Source organism: Trichophyton rubrum (genome assembly GCF_000151425.1).
Source record: "Trichophyton rubrum CBS 118892 genomic scaffold supercont2.1, whole genome shotgun sequence".
Classification (NCBI taxonomy): domain Eukaryota; kingdom Fungi; phylum Ascomycota; class Eurotiomycetes; order Onygenales; family Arthrodermataceae; genus Trichophyton; species Trichophyton rubrum.
Genome location: NW_003456428.1, coordinates 819,153 through 837,639, shown reverse-complemented (window position 1 = coordinate 837,639; position 18,487 = coordinate 819,153). Strand labels below are relative to the sequence as shown.

Sequence of the window (18,487 nt, the reverse complement as noted above, 5' to 3'; positions counted from 1 at the left end):
TAGCTACACTAACCACGACTCCAGGAGTCGGGGAGTAATACTCACTCCATCTTGCAAACTCTTGTCCATTCTCAGAGATCCGGGCGGACTCGGATAGCTGAGGCCCGAGTTCGAGCTTCACTTCATCCAAAGAGAAACTCTGGGCTAGTAAGCCCAGAGCCGAAAGGATGAGCGTTGATGCTAGTGGCAACATGGTTTATTGCTAGATTCGAAGGGCAGATAACAAGGTGATAGCGTAGTAAAGTTAGTATACCAGATAGTAGAATAGCAGCCAGCCACTGTTTTGCTGGGTACGTAAACAAAGCGAAAAACATCGTGATCATAAGATATGGCCACATTTTATCAAAGATACTCTTTCTTCTTTACATTGCGTATTCATTAAAGTAGGAACTCTCCTGCTTGAGGTTTGACCTTGCCGTGAGATGAGGCTTTCCTTCGAGATGCAGGAGGGGTATGCAGGGAATGCCCCTTAGGTATAGTGTCGTCACCCAAATAACGATATTGCGGAACTGGAGATATATAGGGTACCTCGCTGCAATTTTCATCTAGGGACGTTATACACAGCTCTGCTGCCGAAGATGAAAGAGCTGATATACCGTTACCTTGTAGAAGGTCATGATGTTGCGAGATAAATTACATGATAGACGCCGTCGTATTATATTATTTTATAATTTTAACGTTTTTCATCAATTTGATTGGATGTAATTGCCAGAAATCTGTAACGTTGATATTATACCTGCTTAGTCATGATAGTCTTACATCTTGATATCCTGAGATGGGAATCGGCGGACTAACTACATCTCAGAAAGAGAATATTATCAGAGCCATCAATTGCCCAGCGAGTCTGCATTTAAACATCAGCTCGGCAGCAGGTCCATTTCCTGGTCAACGGCTGGTACCTCACGGTGTTAATCTTCCAAAGAATATCTAGGGCGGTTCTGCTGTAGAGGAAGAATTATTAGTGACGAGCTGGCAGGTTGATCGGATCATGGCGACAGCAAAGGATTTACAGGCACTACTTCGTTTCTTAACGCAAGATGCCAGAATACCCCTCGCTACTTCTATTAGCAAGGCTAAGGGCCTACAAGAAGCCAAGCTACTAAAGTATGAAAATATGCAGTCTGACTGAACATGCACACTCATCATTGCGGTTCAAAGATAATGCGTTTCATAAATAACAGTGACTCCTGACTAACAGAAGATTTCAATAGTCCAGAAGATATTTCTAAAGCAAAGTTGGCGGCGGTCCAATCAGTTTTTACAGAAGCCAAAACTGCAAGACAGGTGTGGAACGCGGCGAAAAGGGTTGTCAAAAAGCGAGCTACAGAAGAGCAGGATGATGGCATGGTAACAGCATCATCTGTATCATCACCTTCGAAGAAACGGAAAGCAACAGTTGCAGGGCTTGACATGACTCCTCAGCAGCTGGAAGAGTCACTTACGCTTCCCGTAAGTACGGATTTGGAAAGGATTTCTAAGACGGTGATTGTCACCAATCGAGCCCCACTAGTGTTAGCATTCGCAGTCATGTCACTGAAGTACACAATGCCCGAGCAGCCGTTGTCCAGCAGACTAAGCCTTGCCCAGGCTGTGGTGAGCGCAAACAGCCGCACAAAGGCTCGCAGTCTGGGTATAGATACGGCCGCTCCCAGCGCTGAGGACGCAGGATGGGCACAAGGGCAGCCCACGGTCAAGGTACTGGGGAGGAGTATCAGCGTCCTCCGACGGGTAGGGTACGACTGGGACTACGAAAAAGGGGAAACTACATCTGTATCACCACCCAGTATCGGATTTGATAGCAAGAAGGAAACGGTGCCAGAGGGAGGTAGCAGCAAATCCCCGCACGCCGAGACGGGTTCCCCTGCACACAAATCGAACGTGCTATCACCCAAACAAGACAATGACGACGACAATCTCCCAGCCCTATGGGGTCTGGACTTGGAGGGTGATCGTAAATCGAGCGACGGCCGCCAGCACAGCAGATATGGTGGGTACGACGGCGGAAGTAGAGGCCAGAGCACGCACCTCCCTGTATTCAGAGCTGAGCCAGCTCGAGACTACCTGTTCAGATCGTTTTCTGAGCACGAGCACGACCCAAACCAGCTGGACAGCGTGCAAAAGGCCAAGGCGACGTCGATGCCAGCCAAGGAGATTGCTCTCAGTTTGCTACTTGGCGCGATCGATCATGTTTGCCAGTCATGGGCGCCAACGCTGAGCCGAGACGAATTGGATAGACATGTCTGGAGATGGTACATCGCCGTGCGGCCAGAAATCGAGGGTGGCATCTCAGGATGGGGCCAGAAGGGAAAGGTCCATTTATCTGCGATCCTTGATTTGAAGAGACCGAGATGAAATGCGTGTGTTTTAGTTTCGAATATTTTCACGAGCCATCAATCAAAATTTTTGGACCACAAGAAGGGCTGTGGGAACTGGCTATGGAGAATTTCTGGGCTCAAGATGGATTATATGAGCTCACGAACTGGGTGTTGCTCGGCCAATCGTGTTGATTTTATGCATCAAATCATCTCCCATTTGGAGACATCCGTTCGGAAACTACCCCCACACCCTTGCCTCGACAAAAACTTCCTTATGGGCCAGGCAGGAGAGGAGGGGGAAGAGAAAGAAGAGGAGAATTGATACGAATCGAAAATGGGTGTTGGCGTGCCAGAGGCGAAGAGGGAGAGCAAGGGAAGCCTCCGCAGCTGCAGCAAAGGCCAACTTTCCGACATCGAGACAGTTCTTCATGCGTTTTCTCTGATGTCATCTTGAGGTCTCACTGGTGTGGTTGTCCACGGGAAGGCCGTGTCCACCCTGGCTCCATTCCATGAAGAGACTTGAGTGGCCTCCATTCGAAAGTCACCAACCTTGACCAGAAACCCTCGATTGAACACGACACGGGCTCTCGCATCGGGAAAGAAAGCAGAACCAGGATGGTGAAGATGGTGAAAACAAAAAGAAACAAACAACAATAACAATCGCAAATTATAGATATGAAAGGAGGTACCCCCAGGAATTACAAGACCAAAGAGGCGGTCCTCCCAAGGGGACGACACACTAGTTGTGGCTAGGGCGAAGACGCTCGCTGGCTGATGGTTAATGCGATGGACAGGGGTGAAAATGCAACCAGGTTTATGCCGCACAGAAAAGGGAAAGGATAGGAAAAAAAAAAAGGAAAGAAAAGCAAAGAGGAGAGGAAACTCAGGTCGGCCTGCATGCTGGGCCTCCGGGAGCAGCCATCTTGTCACTCTGGCTTCCGCAGGGCCTGGTTGGATGGGCTGGTAGGATGCCGACGGTGCCCCCTTGGAGACCAACTCCGCTTTGCTTGCTTGCTTGCATATGTATACAACTGGGTGGAAGAGAGAGGGAGAGAGAGTATAGGGAGGGAGGAACCAGGGCCGCAGTCCTACGTGCTCGACGGACATCTCTAGGTCGATGCTACATCGCCGTGCCAGGACGACCGAGCAGCCTCGAAGTGGGCTCTCTCGTGGATGATCGCTCTGCGGTTATCTGCCTGGCTCTCTCACTCACTCTCTCTCGTCGACGGACCGATGGAAGCTGTCGCTCTCGCTCGTAACACTACCACGACTAGCTAGCGGTAACCAGGCCTCGATCTCCCAAAGGAGGAGATAACGCCGCCCCTGAAGCCCACCGAGGAGCGCAGTTTCTTGTGCCTTCTCTCTTATACTTCGCATACGACTCTCGCCTGTTTTTTTTTATTAAGCATCGCTGCCTCTGGTCTTCTCGTCTGCTCCATCGCCGTCTCCGTCGTCTCTTCCTCTTCCTCTCTCTCTCTCTCTCTCTCTCTCTCTCTTTCCTCTCTCTCTCTTCCTCGCTGTGTGTGTTTGTCAGCTAAGGAGGAAGGTCGACCGGGGGGAAGGCAAGTCTTGGCGCGCGGTGAGTTTCAGATCGTCGTTTTTCCTCCCTGCCCGACTCTTGTCCGCCTCCTCGACCTCGCTTCGACTTCTTCGACTTCTTCAGGCTTCTTCCTCCAACTCCCTCGCCTTTCCACCGCCAACAACGCAACAACCACACCCGCTGCTTCGACGCCGCCCATCAACAACGACGACGGGGGGCCTTCGATGTTCGTCCCCCTTGAGCCACAGTGTCCCGACCGGCCGCCAGTCTCGGGCGTGTGTCTCGCTTGCTGGAATCGTGTTTTCTTTCATTCCGGGGCTGGTTGTCGGGCTCACACAGCCGCCGTGTCTGTCTTTGGGGGTAGAGCGAGAGAAAGGGAGCCTTCGAAGGCTGAAGCGCCGAAAGGGATCGCTGCCCCCGGCGGGCAGTGTATCATCATTGGTTGTCCTGTCCAAACATGAGCGACCGGCCGACGTCTCCCTCCAAGGGACCAGAGGGTGATGCTGACCGTCAAAAGTCACCCTCGATAGAACAGTCAAGCGATAGTGCTGGTGATGGCGGCGGCGCTGGCTCGGAACAGTCCAGCAGTCAGGCATCCCCGGTGATGGACGTCTTCAGCGATGAATTCTCGGTCGAGCGGATAGACAATTCATCATCAAACAGCCAGAGACAGTCCGTCAACAGCCTCTCGAGTCATTCGTCATCGAGCTCGGACAAGACAGAGACTAGAGACGGACAGGATCAGATTTCGATTCCCCCGCTGCCTACCAGTTCCTTCCAGGGCATCCCCGAGTCTCTGGAGAGACGCGCCTCCCAGCTGCTTCAGCAGCAACAACAACAATACCAGCAACATCATCATCAAACAGTGATGCCTCAGATTCCGGATAAGAAGAATTTCCCTCCGGATGCCGGGCCAGTACCTCGGACGTCATCGCCTGCTGTTTCCATCGCTCAGAGCACCGCGTCTGCCAGCCATCGAAGCGTCAGCACTGTCTCTAGACTCTCCATTCCTCCCCGCGCATTGAGCCCCTACACCGGTCAGACAGGACCTAGCCATCCCTACGCCATGTATTCTCAAGGAATCTCCGTCAACAGGACATCATCCATATCCTCAAATTCGACGGTACGGCCGCCCGAACGAAATTTCGTGGCTGCTGCCCCGCCCCAGCATCCCTACGCCCTATACTCCCAAAACACTGTTCCTGAACATGTTCCGGATGATCCTCTCAACACTACCGTCCCTCTTCCCTTACCAGGCCACCCTCAAATATACAGTCAACCCGCCCCCGCTCCTGTTGCAGATGAAGTCGGAGATATCTTAGGCACAGATGGATATAGAGAACAGCTCCCGCCTTACACTCGTTACCCTGAGGGTATTCCAGAGAAGTCTTACTATGCCCCTGCTGCGCCAACTGGCGTTCCTGGTACTACCAACATCCCCTCACAGCCTCTAGAAACACCTGTCTCACCAGTATCACAAGTGTCGTCCCGTACCTTGCTTAGCGAAAACGTTCCAGGTGCTGTTGCCCCCGCGGCAGATTCATCGGCTGCCGAATCAGGTAACACGTCACAGGAAATTGTCAACGAAAAGGAAAAGAGGAGGAATCAGAAAATTTGCTGTGGTCTACCACTATGGATCATTGGTCTCATTGCTATAGGTCTGATCACAGGAACTTTAATAGGAGGTGTCCTCGGTGGGATTGTAGGAGCCCGTCAAGGCCAGAAAGAGGGCGGCAAAACACCAGATCCAGATCATCAACCAACACAGTATGTTTTTTCAATATACCTGTATATATATATATATATATATATATACGCCATTGATCAGCTAACCGTTGTGATAGAACCCTACCACCCACTCCGACAACTAGTGGCACCTTGGATGCGCTACCTCTCCCAACCACATCTGGCGCCCCTGTTTTCTCCCCGATCCCTACGGGACCCATCTCAATTTCCGGAAGGACGTTCAATTCCCTATCTCAAAGCTGTGTCAACACCACAAGCCTCCGATTGTCTTGGGATTGTGTGGACTATGGTCATTTCAAAGGGTCCATATCCGTCGGGCCCAAGGATACTAGAACAATAAAATTCTCCCAAGCACCTCTCACAGGGAAATTTATATACGGCGATCAAATACCAGCTTTCGCAGACAAGGAATATATGCTACAACCCGCATATGACGCGTCTGCCCCCGATGATGGGCCTGCATACTTCTTCTATACTACTTTCGACAAGCTCGTCATTATCCCCGATGACGAATTCCCATATGGTGTCCTTGGGAGATCAGTGAAGGATTCCGCCCAATTGAAACGTTCTAACAACAGGTCAGGAAAAGTTCAGTCTCAGCCGGGCGATAAGCCATGGTTTTGCTGGTGGAATACAACCTACATCGAACTCTTCATATATGCCAATAAGAACGCGACAGAAGATGATATGAAGACCAGCAGCGATGGTTCCGACGATGGCATGCCTTCAACCCCGCCAACACCCTACCCTCGTGAATCTACTCCCACCACTACATCAGCATCCCCTACCTCGACACCCATTACTATGTCCGGTGAAGGCGGCGGTAACCTACCGCAAGCATATCCCCAGGCCATTAAAATCAAAGAACTCCGATTCTCCGATGCGAGTCAGTCTCCACCATACTGTCAACAGATGCAAGTCTTGGATGACTGGAGCCTGTCAATGCTACAGAACCAAGCGACCATCGAAGAAAAGGACTCTAGGTCCGGTCCAGACGCCGAAAATATCGACCTTAACCAAAAATTGGCCCGCCGATCACAGCTAATTGGGTCCAGAGACGTTGTGCCGGACCAATGCTATTGTGAATGGCTATACGGTAACTGACCTGCTTCATCTTCCACTTTTCTCTTCCGACATGACCTTCGATTCTTACCAGCACAACTATCATCATATTGCCACACTTCTACTTTTCGCTACTTATAGCCCTCCTGTTCAGGCGTTTGAGGTAATATCTTGTTTCTTTTTCGGCATCGGCGTTATATACTAGGCCTGGAAAGATATTTTGATCTTGTCGCATTTTATCTCATACTCTGTTGTCATCATACATATATATAAATCTATATATATAACAACGACTTCATCTCAGTTATTCCCTTCCTTGCTCGGTCACTCGTTCACTCGGCTTCTGACAACCATCTGGCTTGTTTTCCTATACCTGTCTGCACTCGGCTTTTCCAGATCATTCGGGGGAGAAAAGGCATATCGTTTTTACATTCGTTTCCTAATATCATTCTATGCACATAGAAATGTTGTATCCCTGGTTATACCCGCGGATTGTCAACCCATGTACCTTCCATCTCTTATATGTTGACCTTTCTGTCTTGAATCAATCCGGCTACTCCTGGATTCGGCAGACGCTTGTTGTTATGTGACTATTCTCTTCTGCAGAATATGTATTCATCTTCATCTATATCACCTATTCTCTACATTCCAGCCTTTTCTATGTAAAAACTAGTTTCCTAACCAATTTTGTTAGGCATCAACGCCCATGCGCAGCACTATTCTAGCGCTGCATTCATTCCATAGTCTGCAGCAGCAGATATCAGTTCAACTTCCTCCATCCCTAACTACCAGGCACTTTGCCTCTCTTCACGAGACTGGACTCCATGCAAGGGACAGGGGTACGTCCAAGAAAAATAGTATATCTTACTTGAAACGTCCACGATCGTCAGGCGGTGGAGATGCAAATAGGACGCCGGAATATATCCTCCTCGCGATCCTCGTCCCCGGAACATTCGCGGAAGCCCGTTGAAAGTCTCTGCCCGTCGAGCAGTCTGCTCGTTCATTGGTGGAACCGCTATACCCAGAAGTTGGATAGCTATGACATAATAAGCTGGAGAAGTACAGCAGGAAGTTGTATAGAGTTAGTTGATGGAAGGCAAACTAGAGATATAAAAGGGCGAGTTCATTTGAATGTCCCATCCATGAACAAACATATTCTACAGCTGTCGACTGACTGACTCTACGTTGTTGAATTCGTTGTTTTGAGAAACAGGCTGATTTCGAATTATGAGCCGGCTACTGGCGCTCATACAAACTCTGCATTTCACACCATCCCGATTACCGATTTCAAGAAGAAATGGGCTAGTAACGTTGTCGGTAGCACGGGGGGCACGGGGAGAACGGTTCCTCAGGCACAGCGGCTATCATGAGAGACTCCTCCATTCAAGTCCCCGGGGCGGGCTAAGAGAGGAACATTCATCAACTGGCAAGGAACAAGGTAAGTTGAACCCTTCATGCCGTATGTAGACAGCAGTTCTAACATATATGACCAATCTTAGTCCACCGACACTATCAGCATCACAAGCCTGAGCCAGACATGGAAGAAGCAGACTCGTTTGCCAAAGAATTCGACTCTCGTATACCTTCTAACCACGCCAAACCCGCCCTCAGTGATGCATACCAGCACAGCGGCAAAGATGCAAAGCACCCGAAACGACCATCAAGAGAAGAACTAAGCGAGGATGAAAGGCGCAGGAGGGACAAGGAAGAGGAAGACGTGCAGCGGCATAATGAGGATATGGAGCATCGGCATGGCCGGGCAGCCAGTCAGATCACGCAGGATGGAAAGGTCGAAACCATAGACGAGATGGAAGAGGTACGGTTCAAGAGCGAGGAGTAGCAAGCAAGATAACCCAAGACAGGCGGGTTGAAGTATTGTTTGTAGTCCAGGACAATGCGCAGGGCCGGATGTTTGCGGGAATATGCAGAATGTTGCAGCTGTGGTGTCACCTGAGATGGAGAAGAGGAGCGGGAAGGAAGAAAGAAAAGGAGCCAAAAGCCATGCAGGTGGATGTGAGACTTTGCTCTCTAGTTGTGACTGAGATGTTTCATGCATGTAATTATGTATGTGCTTTGTTCCATGTTCTTTGCAAGGTAACCTATGTATGTCTTCGACAAAGAATTTGACACAGTGACGTAAAATAGAGATCAAGTGAAAACATGTTTGCTCAGTCAATTGAGACTTTCCATTTTTCGCATTCTTTCTCCCCTTGGCCTTGACTTCAGTATTAAATATATGTCTAGTAAGTGAGTGTGTTGGATAGAAAAGCTCCAGTCTAGGGGTATTAGATATCTGGGGAACGCTCAAAATAAAAGAACTTCTCTCATACATTTTTGCTTCTAGTGTGCAATCAAGCAAAAACTAATTCTCGAATATCAAACCAGCGCAATAAATCAAGTCCGGGAAGCAAAAACAAAGAATCGATGCACGTGCGTGTAGTATGATATTTGGTATATTACAAGAGTTAGAATGCGTTGTTTCATTCCGGGTATCTTTTGATGGGATGTTTGTTCCATGTACTACCACCAGGGCGATTATTTTTGTAGCTAAGTATTGTCAAGGACATCAAGGACAGTATCATTGTCAATGGGATAGAGGGACAAGGTATCCACCGGGGCCTGGTTCAACTAGTATTGCCTCTCTGTACTGATGAAGAAATAAAGAGCATGTCTTGTGAGATATCCGGGTTGACTGCAGTCCAATTATGTATTGATAGTGGTTGCCAAGCGGCTGTAGTTGGAGTTATGCCAGTCAATACCAGTTAGCTCATCAAATATATTCCGCCCCCAGAAATCTGAACGAAATCTCTGCCCATTGGATCTCTTAAATTGAAGGGCCCGGCTCAAAGTTTTTCTGCGCCCCCAGGTTCTTGTGATGCGCTTGTTGTGGTCGTACTAGGCCAAGTTGTGGAAGTGTTTGGGTAACTTGAGCCAGGGTCAGTGTCCTGCTGGTGTTTCAAGTCTGTAGGGCCAAAATGTGATATGTTCCTCCGACAGGGCCAAGCCAGTCACACAAAAGGGACCAAATATAATATCCTGTCCTTCATTACTTTTTCTTTTCTTTTTATTTTGTATGTATGGCCGTTGAAAATAGTGGGGGTTTCGACAGGGGGAGGGTTAAAGAAATCAAAAAGGGATGGTACAAAAGAGACTCACCGCTACCAGAGTAATGAAACAAGATTTCCAGAATGAGTGTCAAATATGATAGGATGTTGAAAGAAAAAGGAGACGTTCTGGAAAGGAATGAAAAAAAGTGTAAGGCTAGGCTTGCTAACGAAATGGAAAACATGACTTTTGCATCAGAAAGTAGTGTGAAGGGGTCAACCTTGTAGGAGAGGGGTATCTTCGGAGATCGCATCATCCTGAGCATCGGCGCCGTTCATGGTGCCGTAGGAACGACCGTTGGGTTCTGTTGGCTTGTTGGCTCCGGCCTCGAGCTCTGGTTTCTGGGGATTAACGTATTCGAAATAAACGCCCATGATTAGAAGGGTACCTTGCAGCATCGAAGTTACAACGTAAACACCCCAGGTGCTCCACCCTTCCATGCCCAGTCTCTCGGCCAAGCTGATGGCCCAGACTATGGCACCGGGGGTCTGGATGCACATCATCTGGATACTCAGACTGCCTACCCGACGTAGTCGCCAGGTGGTGTATATCTGTGGAAAGTATTGGATGGAAGAGAGGATGGTGGCAGAGACACCGAGGATATTCGCCCACATCTGCCGGGTAGATGGATAGCCAAAGACGACCGTAAAGCCTAGAATGATCACAGCGATGGCATGGACAAGGCATAATGCTCCTACGGTGAGAGCAGTCCGGAAATTATGTGATTTTTCGGGAGTTGTGGATGTCGAAACAGGGGTTGGGGGCGTTCGGGGGAAATATACAACAAAAAGAATAAGGCTAAGATGCAAAAGTTAGTCAAGAGTACAACTGCATAATGGCCTTTCCAGAGCAGAACCTACAAGATGATAAAACATAGTGACTGGACCCCAACCTGCAATATGCCTAAAAGGCCGGCAAAACAGGCAAAGCCACTGATATCACGGCAGCAGGCGATATCGCGAGCACTTTTCGGGAGAACAAGGATGTTTGCAAACCCAAATGTCCCCGACGTTGTGCCCAGCAGTATAAAATAGGGAGATATGCCAAAGGAGGTGCCCCGTGAAATGATACGGTAGTGTTGGGGTAGATATGACAGCAAGATGCCGAGGAAGATCAGTCTAGATCGGTAGAGAAGCGTTGCGAATAAGTTAGCCGCGGTTCTTCAGCCGACAAAAGAGAAGCGGATATTGACTTACATAGAGAAGGTAAAGCTAACAGCACCGGGAGAGGCGAGTTGCCTGCATTCTTCGCTCAAATTCACCATCGTTTCCTATAGAACTGCTGGCGAGGTGCGGATAGACAGGGGGGTATGGATCCAACGAGCGCACATGAGTGATTATATAGAGGTGAAGGAAACAGAGAAAGAAGCGCAGGGGACGACCGTCGGGTTTCAGGACGCAGGTACGGCCACTGGAGAGACGTGTCTTTGAGAGGTTTATTCACGCAGAGACTTTGCGTTGTGTGCCTCTGCCTGTCTGCTGCTCTGTATTCTCATCTTCCCCTTCCAAGCCGCAGGCGCGAAAACTTGAGGTTGAGAGGATGCGCCTTGTCCGCCCAATAAGGTGGACAGGCCTAGGGCTCGTAGCCAATCACGACGCGACGATCTGACAAACTACGGAAGGTCTAGCTACTTTAGGAGTAGCTTCATATGCGGGGCCACAGCCAGCCAATAATAACGATATGTGTTAAAGGAAGGGTTAGGTAAGCGTACTGACTGCCTGGATCAGGTTAGGCTGTATTAGTCACTCGTCACGTTACTTGTGCCTCGGCCGGCCGACTCGTTCGACTTGGGACCTCGTTTCATTTTGATTATTAGGTAGAAAAGTGCAGACGGAACAAAACTACAATGGCTATGGGGAATATGCAAAGCCAAAGGAGTCTTGAGGATGTTGGCGGTGAAGCCATGGTAGGCTACGACAGCAATTTTATGGGTAAAAGATGCTAGAGGCTAAGAGCCAGGGAAGACCTTAACCTGGAGCTGCAGAGATGTTGCCCCTCAGTCCTTGCCTTCCTCCCTACGTCACACAACACGTCATAGTAACAAGAGGCAGGATGAACAAAATAAAGCTCCTGCCCTGCCTGGGATCCAAGATAACGACGCCAATAGCGAGTATATATTGAACACTGGTCGGGCTTACTGTCAGTTATTTTCCTGAGTTGCTCATGCAGGCAGCACCTTCGGCATTTAAAGACATCATTTGCTTGACAAACGCACCACTTGGCTGCTTTTCATTCGCATGGGACTCGTTTGTTGATACTTGGAACCAACGCTATCATGAAGTGGCTATTGACTGGGCTAATTATAGCTCTGACGGTGTCGGAGGCCGTGGGCTCCAGGGACTGGTTCAGCAAAGCTGGTACTGTTGCTCTCTTTCCCCTCCCTGCAAGCCAGCTTGTCATGCATTGGAGAATTGATCATGGCTAACACGTCACGGTGACCGCAGTTTACAACAAATGGCATGAAACTGAGCTTGAACGCTGGCTCTCGGACCATGGTGAGTGAAAAACCAGCACTTTGCATCCGGCGGCCTGAAAACCTTGTTAATCAACTTAAACCATCTATAGATGTTCCATACCCTTCTCCAGCAGATCGCAAGGACCTTGAAGAATTGGTGAAGAAGAATTGGGAGTCGTATGTTACCGAACCAGCTTCAAAGACAGTAGAAGAGGTTTCCGATTCATTCAATGACGCCAAAGAATGGATATTTGACTCGTGGGTTTTCATCAATCCCTCGAAATAAAGATGGTACACGGCTAATAATTTTGTTTAGGTGGAGTGACTCTCAGTTGAAAGCATTTTTAGATCGCCATGGGATTCCATGTCCCCAGCCTAAGAAAAGGGATACTCTCCTATCGACAGCCCGTCGCAACTACGAAGCAATCGCTCAGAAGCTTGGTCAATCGGTCAACTACCCAGGAAACTGGCTATATGAACACTGGTCTGAATCTGAGCTAAAGGAGTATCTCGATAGCCATGGCTACCCCGTCCCTCAGCCAACATCCCGCGATAAGCTTATTGCTGCCGTGCGCCGTAATTCGCGTCGCGCTGGTATAGAAGGCCAGAAATCTGCCGCTGCTGCTTCAGCATCCATGGCAGCTGCGCAGGAAACTCTTGCTGAGGCTCTATTCAACGCCTGGTCAGAGTCTGATTTCAAGAAATTTTTTGATGAACATGGTATCAAGGTGCCTCAAGGTTCCAAGAGGAATGAAATGTTAGCTTTGGCGCGCAAGCACCGTCGAGCTCTGCTGGAGAAGCCTTCTGCATCAATGGCTTCTGTTTATGGGGCTGCTACCTCCAAGGCTGGGAACGAATTCGCTCGAGCCACGGATGATACACAGCTGAAGATGGAAGATGCCTTCAACCAAGTTATTAATGGATGGTCTAATACTCGTCTTAAAGCCTACCTGGATGCCCGTGGTATCCCAGTACCCCAGAGTGATAAGAGGGATGAATTACTCGCCAAGGTACGGCTTCATGGACACAAGGCCGCTTCTGGATATACTGCCTGGACTTTTGATACCTGGAACAAAGAGAACCTTGGGTAATAAAATACCTGCCCTTTACTCCGTCCATGTTACAGAATTCTCACTGACGATGAATAAAACAGGAAATACTTGTCTTCTCAACACAAAAAGGCTCTTGAAGGCGTCGAGTATACCCGTGATGAGCTTTTAAAGCAGGCTCAAGATGCGTACAACCGAGCCTCAAAGGCCGGTGGACCCGACTTTACTTCTATTACCAATTATCTTGCTCAAGTTACTGGTTCCATGAAAGACATTAACTTCAATACGTGGTCAAAGGAGGATATTGAAAAGTTTCTTGCCTCTTATGGGATCAAGCCAACTCGCGGCTCGAGTATTGAAGAATTAAGAAGGCAAGCAAAGGATAATGCTGATTACTTCCGCTATGGAGTAACCAGGCAGGAAGCCTCTATGTTCTCCAGACTCCAGAGCCTTGGAGAGTGGGCTTGGGATCAATTGAAAATTGGGGCTCTCAGCGGCCGGGCAGAGGGCCAGAAGGCAGCCCAGGAAGTTGAAGAAAAAGCTACCAAGGCTAGTGATGAACTTTAAATGACAAGAAGCTGATGTCAAAATGTGTATTGGGAAGGATGTCTAGTTTGTTAAACCTGGACCTGTGTTATAAGTTAATGACTGTCGAACACTCTTACGGAATTTAATTTAATGCCCAAGCGAACGTTATCCTCCATGATGACCGGTATATCCGTATTTTCTGCTCACTAGGCTTTCTACCCTAGAATGACGCTCATTAGGTAATTAGTTTATTTTGCTATTATTGTTCGCCCATAGTCAAAATATCATTATTATAACTGTTCAATCACTAGCCACATGTAATCATAAGTAGCGACCGGACGGGCTCCAGCCATGGATAGAGTCCATTTCATTAAAAAAGTCTTGATGCATCATGCCTTTAGAGCGGGGTCCCCTTCAGCAACCAGCTTCCCAACGACAAGATACTTCTCCAAAAACCGTTCCTCCCACCCTCTCAGATTCTCGAGTTCCTCTTGTCCCAGTCCTTTCAAATCATCTAGTGGCCCCTTTAGATCTTTGGTGAGCATCTCCTCATCAAAACTCTGGCAGGCTAATCCACGAGTAGCATCTCGACCGGCAAAGTTCTCATATGGTCCGCCCTAGGTAAATGGGGAAAGTTAATCGTAATATTGATATCTTGCTAAAGGAGGACGTACTGGTCCGTAAAAATTCCTGCCTGGAGTAACGTCAAAAACACGTCCTCGAACTGCAAGATAAACAGGAGCTCCGTTTTTGCCGTTGAACGGTAGGAGATCAGTAGGTGAAAAGGTGCGAAAGACGGTTGGTGGTGGGGCCGTTGGTAATGTCACAGGCTTCTTTGGTTTGAACTGCATATAAATTACAATAATGAAGAGAGAGAATAAAATGAGATTGATTGGGGAGGCGATTGATGCCCTGGAGTCGATTAGATTGGGTCAGTATTGGGGCAGCTGAGCAAGCGGATAAGTCGACGATGTAGATTGGGTGCCGGCTTACACTTCGGCAGGCGGAGAGCTATCTTCTACTCCATCTAGTTAGCTGCTGTGACGCGAAGTATCAGCAATGGGATACACTTACCTGATACCATCTTGAAATGCAAAGCTGTCCTGTCAGCGCAGTATTGCAGACGTTGCAAGGCTGATAGATTGTTGTTATAAACTCCAAAGCAAGTACAGAACAAGCTCCGCCTTATTGAGATCAACTTATGTCATCAAGGGCTTCGGATTATGTCATCGCTAATAATATCCTGGTCCTTTTACTGCCGATCGTCACCGCCTGCTTCTTTGGGATGAAACGCAGTAATCTCCTTAGTCAGCCTTATCGGGTGAAGTTTTCCGCCGCTTTTAAAGCAAAGGTCACGTAATCAGGCATATTTTTGTTTATTTTTTGGAATTACTCCTTAAAGCAGCCTGAGCCAGCGCTTAGCTTTGGACTAGCGCTGTTTTGCTGGGCTGTGTCTACTCCAGAACTCCCATTAGATATCAAGGGCCGTGATCGCTGAGCATGATCTGACAAAGCCTTGTCGCCGGCCAGACGTTGGTCGCTCTGCAGGCAGAGAGAGAGAGAAGGGGGCTGAGCTCCATGTCCGACATCTTTTTTCTTCACCATTTGATTCCTTCATTTTGATTCCTTCATGCCCGGTCTGGGACTGGAACGCTTGTTCTTTCGGCAGTCTTTCACAAACAGAGTACCTTCATTTCTCTTGTTCATTTCCGAACTCGGTGGTATTTGACGGAGAGTAACACCTTTCAAAGACGGCATCCTCTTCTCTTTAAATATCTTTGACTTGTGATATCTGTTAGCCTTCTCTGGACATATTTGATCATCCTATTCACCGGTCGACAAAACCTCTCAACCAACAGCCTCCGAGCCGTGCTCGTTAAAACGATACCACTTACTCCGTACCTGAATTTGCAAAACACACAATTCCCTCTTTTTTTAAAAAACGACTGGATTATGTGGAAGAAGATTCACAAACCCCGGGACTGGGCAAAGCCTCAAGGCCAGGCGGTCACAGTTTCGGCGAGTGAAAAGATACACGCGATATCGGGATTTTGTCATGGAGGTTATACTCATCCACATGGACCACAGCCTTCTCAGTCGTAAGTAAAAACATATCAAATGTTCTCTCACATAGTATATAGTCTAACAAACGGGAAATGGTAGAAATGTGATAGTACCTGAGCCTCTCCCGAGAGCTTCGCTCCAGTCAGCGCACGCACGAAACCCTTCTTCAGTTTATTCTCAAGATTCCATGGCGCATTCTCCACATAACCACGGTGAGCTATATCAGTCTTACTCCTCGACATATCGTTCGGGGTACGGGGATCGTGATGTGTCTCCTCCGGTTTCTCCTATTCGTGAACACTATCCCTCGTCTAGGGAAAGTCGCGATGTTTCCCCTATCGAAGAGCCCAAGGGCAACTGCATTGCAGATATGCATAATAAGGATAATAGACCGGCTCCCAGGGCAACATATGCATATAATTCCAATGGGGATATGAAACAACCTACATCAGGAAGACAACCTCTAACGAAATGGGATGGCTACTCAAGGGACCCGACAGTAAGCGACAAGGGTAAATATCACCAAGATATTCAGGGAAGCGCAAAACCTGAAGCATATTCCAGGGCTAGTGGTCCTTCGAAACCTCGATTTGATATAGAGCCAGAAACCGGGCGCGTAAATGTTCCCAAAACCCGTCGTCGAACGGACTGTGATATTTCTGCTGATAGTAACCCTCCACCACCGCCGTTAAAGGACAGAAGCTATAGAGGTCCCTCTAGCACACGACCTACTGACGGCAAGCCGATAACAGCAAACCCCAAATCCAAGGACAACAAAGCGCTTCCAATGGCGCCTAAGCCAAGACCAGCCGTCCCTCAAAAGGACAAAGTACTTGGGAGACCCGCTCCTGCTCCCTTGAGTATCCCTAATTCAACATACTCAAGTCTCTTTGAGGATTCGTTAGAAACTTCTTCCGCGTCAGTTTGGGAGACTGGCAAGTTTGTTGGTGCTACTGATCAGCCTGAGCAAGATTCCAGTAAAGGGAAAGATGGACTCGGTGACATTTTGACAGAAAGGCTCCAAGGAATAGCACTGTCACAAGAGCCGCGCAGCCGTTTCAGTGCTACAACCTATGCCACGACCGAACCTGGAAGCCCTCCACCAATCTCAGAGAGCTTTGATCAACCACTACCGGGTATTGGGTCTAGGATGCACCAGTTCTCTGCCAAAAATACCACACGCAAACCTACCCCTTCACAGATGACTACTGTCTCCGAGACAGGGACAGGACCGCAAACCCAGCATGAAACAAACATCACCACTCGAATCGACGATATCAAATCAAAGCTGGTAGATCTTGCTCGTCGAAAGACCAATATCGATACTATGATCCATGAGTTGACGCAAGTAATCCAGCCTAGCTCGATAGCATACGATATGGCCACCAGAAGCGAAGTGAATAAAACTGTGACAAGCCTAAACAACGAGCTAGCAGATATCAAAAAGGAAGAGCATGAGCTGGGCCTGAAACTGCTTCGTGCATACAAGAAAAGAGACAAAGGTGATATTTATGCCAACGAGCCAACGTTATGGGTCAAGCGGGTTACGAGTTAGGAACATATGTACATTATTAAATACCATAACGCTAATCGGGAGAGTGTGTATTCGGCTTCTTATCTAGTATCCATCCGAATCTGTGCAGTGCATACAGGGTGCGTCTGGCATGATAGGAATGATAAAAAGCTAACGCTTTACGGGCGATCTATTATTCAAGGCTGGATGGTCGAGCGTAGAAGAGCTTTGTCGCACTTCCTAACACCCCGCCGTTGAAAACGAAAAGTAAAAACGTCAACTCATGGTTCGTAATGCAGTGCGATGCGGTGAAGCTCCGCGGGTGGGAGTGATCCGTCATTCTGGCCGTGAAAGTCGAAAGCCGTATAGTTGGAAGGAGGCGTCCAATATTTGATCGATTATTTCTTTCCAGACTTCTTGATTCCCTGCTGACCAGTGTTCATAGGGCCTTTCTTGCCCTTAGCCAGCTCCTGGAGCTCCTTCTTGGCTTTGGCATCTACATTGTACGTTAGAGGCATGGAAACGTATGATCGAGGAACATGATACTGCGTATAAGGCATACCAGCTTTCTGCTTTTCTCTAAAAGCAAGATCCTCGTCATCAAGCTCCTTTTTCTCTTTCTTTGGGGCCTTGAGGGGTTTGGCCTTGCCGCCTGGAGTGGGGTGAGACTCATCGTTAGAACAGAGGCTCCAGCAGAAACATAGGTACGGAGGCAGTCAGCTTACCTTCGCGAGATGCACCACCCATGGCTGCTTAGCTTAACCGTTTGTCGGAGGATGTGTCGAGGGAATAGGTTGCGGTTGATGGAAAAATTCCAGCGTTGTCTTCAGTCGTAGCCTCGAACTGATAAGATCTTTCTCTCTCTGACCGGAAGTAGGGAGGGGAACTAGTCCTGTTTGGGCCTAGTGGGAGAACCTTTTTTGCCTCACCTCTTCTTTCGACATCGCCAACTTCGAACACGACAGAACAAGCCAACTCGCCGTCTGCAAGCACGGCGACATCTTCGCTGTCTATCTCTTTCTCTCCTTCTACGCTGTTACCGGCAGGTTTATACAGCCTCTTTCGCACATCAAGTCAAGATAAATTCCTTTTTACCCAAGAAATGTTTCT

General features: G+C 48.4%; 8 protein-coding genes across 8 annotated transcripts; 4 read left to right on the top strand and 4 right to left on the bottom strand.

Moving 5' to 3' along the window:
* Nucleotides 1–988: 988 nt before the first annotated feature.
* TERG_00328 (uncharacterized protein) lies at nucleotides 989–3,054 on the top strand (the record flags this gene model as incomplete). Its single annotated transcript, XM_003238290.2, has 2 exons — nucleotides 989–1,104; nucleotides 1,212–3,054. The coding sequence occupies 2 exons, from the start codon at nucleotides 989–991 to the stop codon at nucleotides 2,350–2,352; spliced, it is 1,257 nt and encodes a 418-aa protein (XP_003238338.1). The 3' UTR covers nucleotides 2,353–3,054.
* A 1,258-nt stretch (nucleotides 3,055–4,312) lies between these two features.
* TERG_00327 (uncharacterized protein) lies at nucleotides 4,313–6,705 on the top strand (the record flags this gene model as incomplete). Its single annotated transcript, XM_003238289.1, has 2 exons — nucleotides 4,313–5,622; nucleotides 5,700–6,705. 2 exons carry the CDS (start codon nucleotides 4,313–4,315, stop codon nucleotides 6,703–6,705), a joined length of 2,316 nt encoding a protein of 771 aa, XP_003238337.1.
* Nucleotides 6,706–8,013: 1,308 nt separating this feature from the next.
* Nucleotides 8,014–9,506, bottom strand: TERG_11542 (uncharacterized protein). The gene has a single exon (XM_047750644.1). It carries the CDS (start codon nucleotides 8,993–8,995, stop codon nucleotides 8,336–8,338), a length of 660 nt encoding a protein of 219 aa, XP_047605050.1. The 5' UTR covers nucleotides 8,996–9,506; the 3' UTR covers nucleotides 8,014–8,335.
* A 53-nt stretch (nucleotides 9,507–9,559) lies between these two features.
* Nucleotides 9,560–11,038, bottom strand: TERG_00325 (uncharacterized protein). The gene has a single exon (XM_047747577.1). The coding sequence runs from the start codon at nucleotides 10,380–10,382 to the stop codon at nucleotides 9,984–9,986; it is 399 nt and encodes a 132-aa protein (XP_047603537.1). The 5' UTR covers nucleotides 10,383–11,038; the 3' UTR covers nucleotides 9,560–9,983.
* Nucleotides 11,039–12,043: 1,005 nt separating this feature from the next.
* TERG_00324 (uncharacterized protein) lies at nucleotides 12,044–13,839 on the top strand (the record flags this gene model as incomplete). The annotated part of the gene is made up of 5 exons (XM_003238286.1): nucleotides 12,044–12,125; nucleotides 12,213–12,263; nucleotides 12,334–12,481; nucleotides 12,540–13,310; nucleotides 13,377–13,839. 5 exons carry the CDS (start codon nucleotides 12,044–12,046, stop codon nucleotides 13,837–13,839), a joined length of 1,515 nt encoding a protein of 504 aa, XP_003238334.1.
* Nucleotides 13,840–14,189: 350 nt separating this feature from the next.
* On the bottom strand, nucleotides 14,190–14,651 carry TERG_00323 (uncharacterized protein; the record flags this gene model as incomplete). Its single annotated transcript, XM_003238285.2, has 2 exons — nucleotides 14,190–14,417; nucleotides 14,475–14,651. The coding sequence occupies 2 exons, from the start codon at nucleotides 14,649–14,651 to the stop codon at nucleotides 14,190–14,192; spliced, it is 405 nt and encodes a 134-aa protein (XP_003238333.2).
* A 1,102-nt stretch (nucleotides 14,652–15,753) lies between these two features.
* TERG_00322 (uncharacterized protein) lies at nucleotides 15,754–17,419 on the top strand (the record flags this gene model as incomplete). Its single annotated transcript, XM_047747576.1, has 2 exons — nucleotides 15,754–15,899; nucleotides 15,964–17,419. The coding sequence occupies 2 exons, from the start codon at nucleotides 15,754–15,756 to the stop codon at nucleotides 17,417–17,419; spliced, it is 1,602 nt and encodes a 533-aa protein (XP_047603536.1).
* Nucleotides 17,420–17,775: 356 nt separating this feature from the next.
* On the bottom strand, nucleotides 17,776–18,124 carry TERG_00321 (uncharacterized protein; the record flags this gene model as incomplete). Its single annotated transcript, XM_003238283.1, has 3 exons — nucleotides 17,776–17,873; nucleotides 17,940–18,029; nucleotides 18,103–18,124. 3 exons carry the CDS (start codon nucleotides 18,122–18,124, stop codon nucleotides 17,776–17,778), a joined length of 210 nt encoding a protein of 69 aa, XP_003238331.1.
* Between the last annotated feature and the right edge of the window lie 363 nt (nucleotides 18,125–18,487).

Bases quoted from the DNA above. Each gene is read 5' to 3' on its own strand.
- TERG_11542 (XM_047750644.1), bottom strand. From the start codon at position 8,995: ATGTATGAGAGAAGTTCTTTTATTTTGAGCGTTCCCCAGATATCTAAT.
- TERG_00325 (XM_047747577.1), bottom strand. From the start codon at position 10,382: ATGTGGGCGAATATCCTCGGTGTCTCTGCCACCATCCTCTCTTCCATC.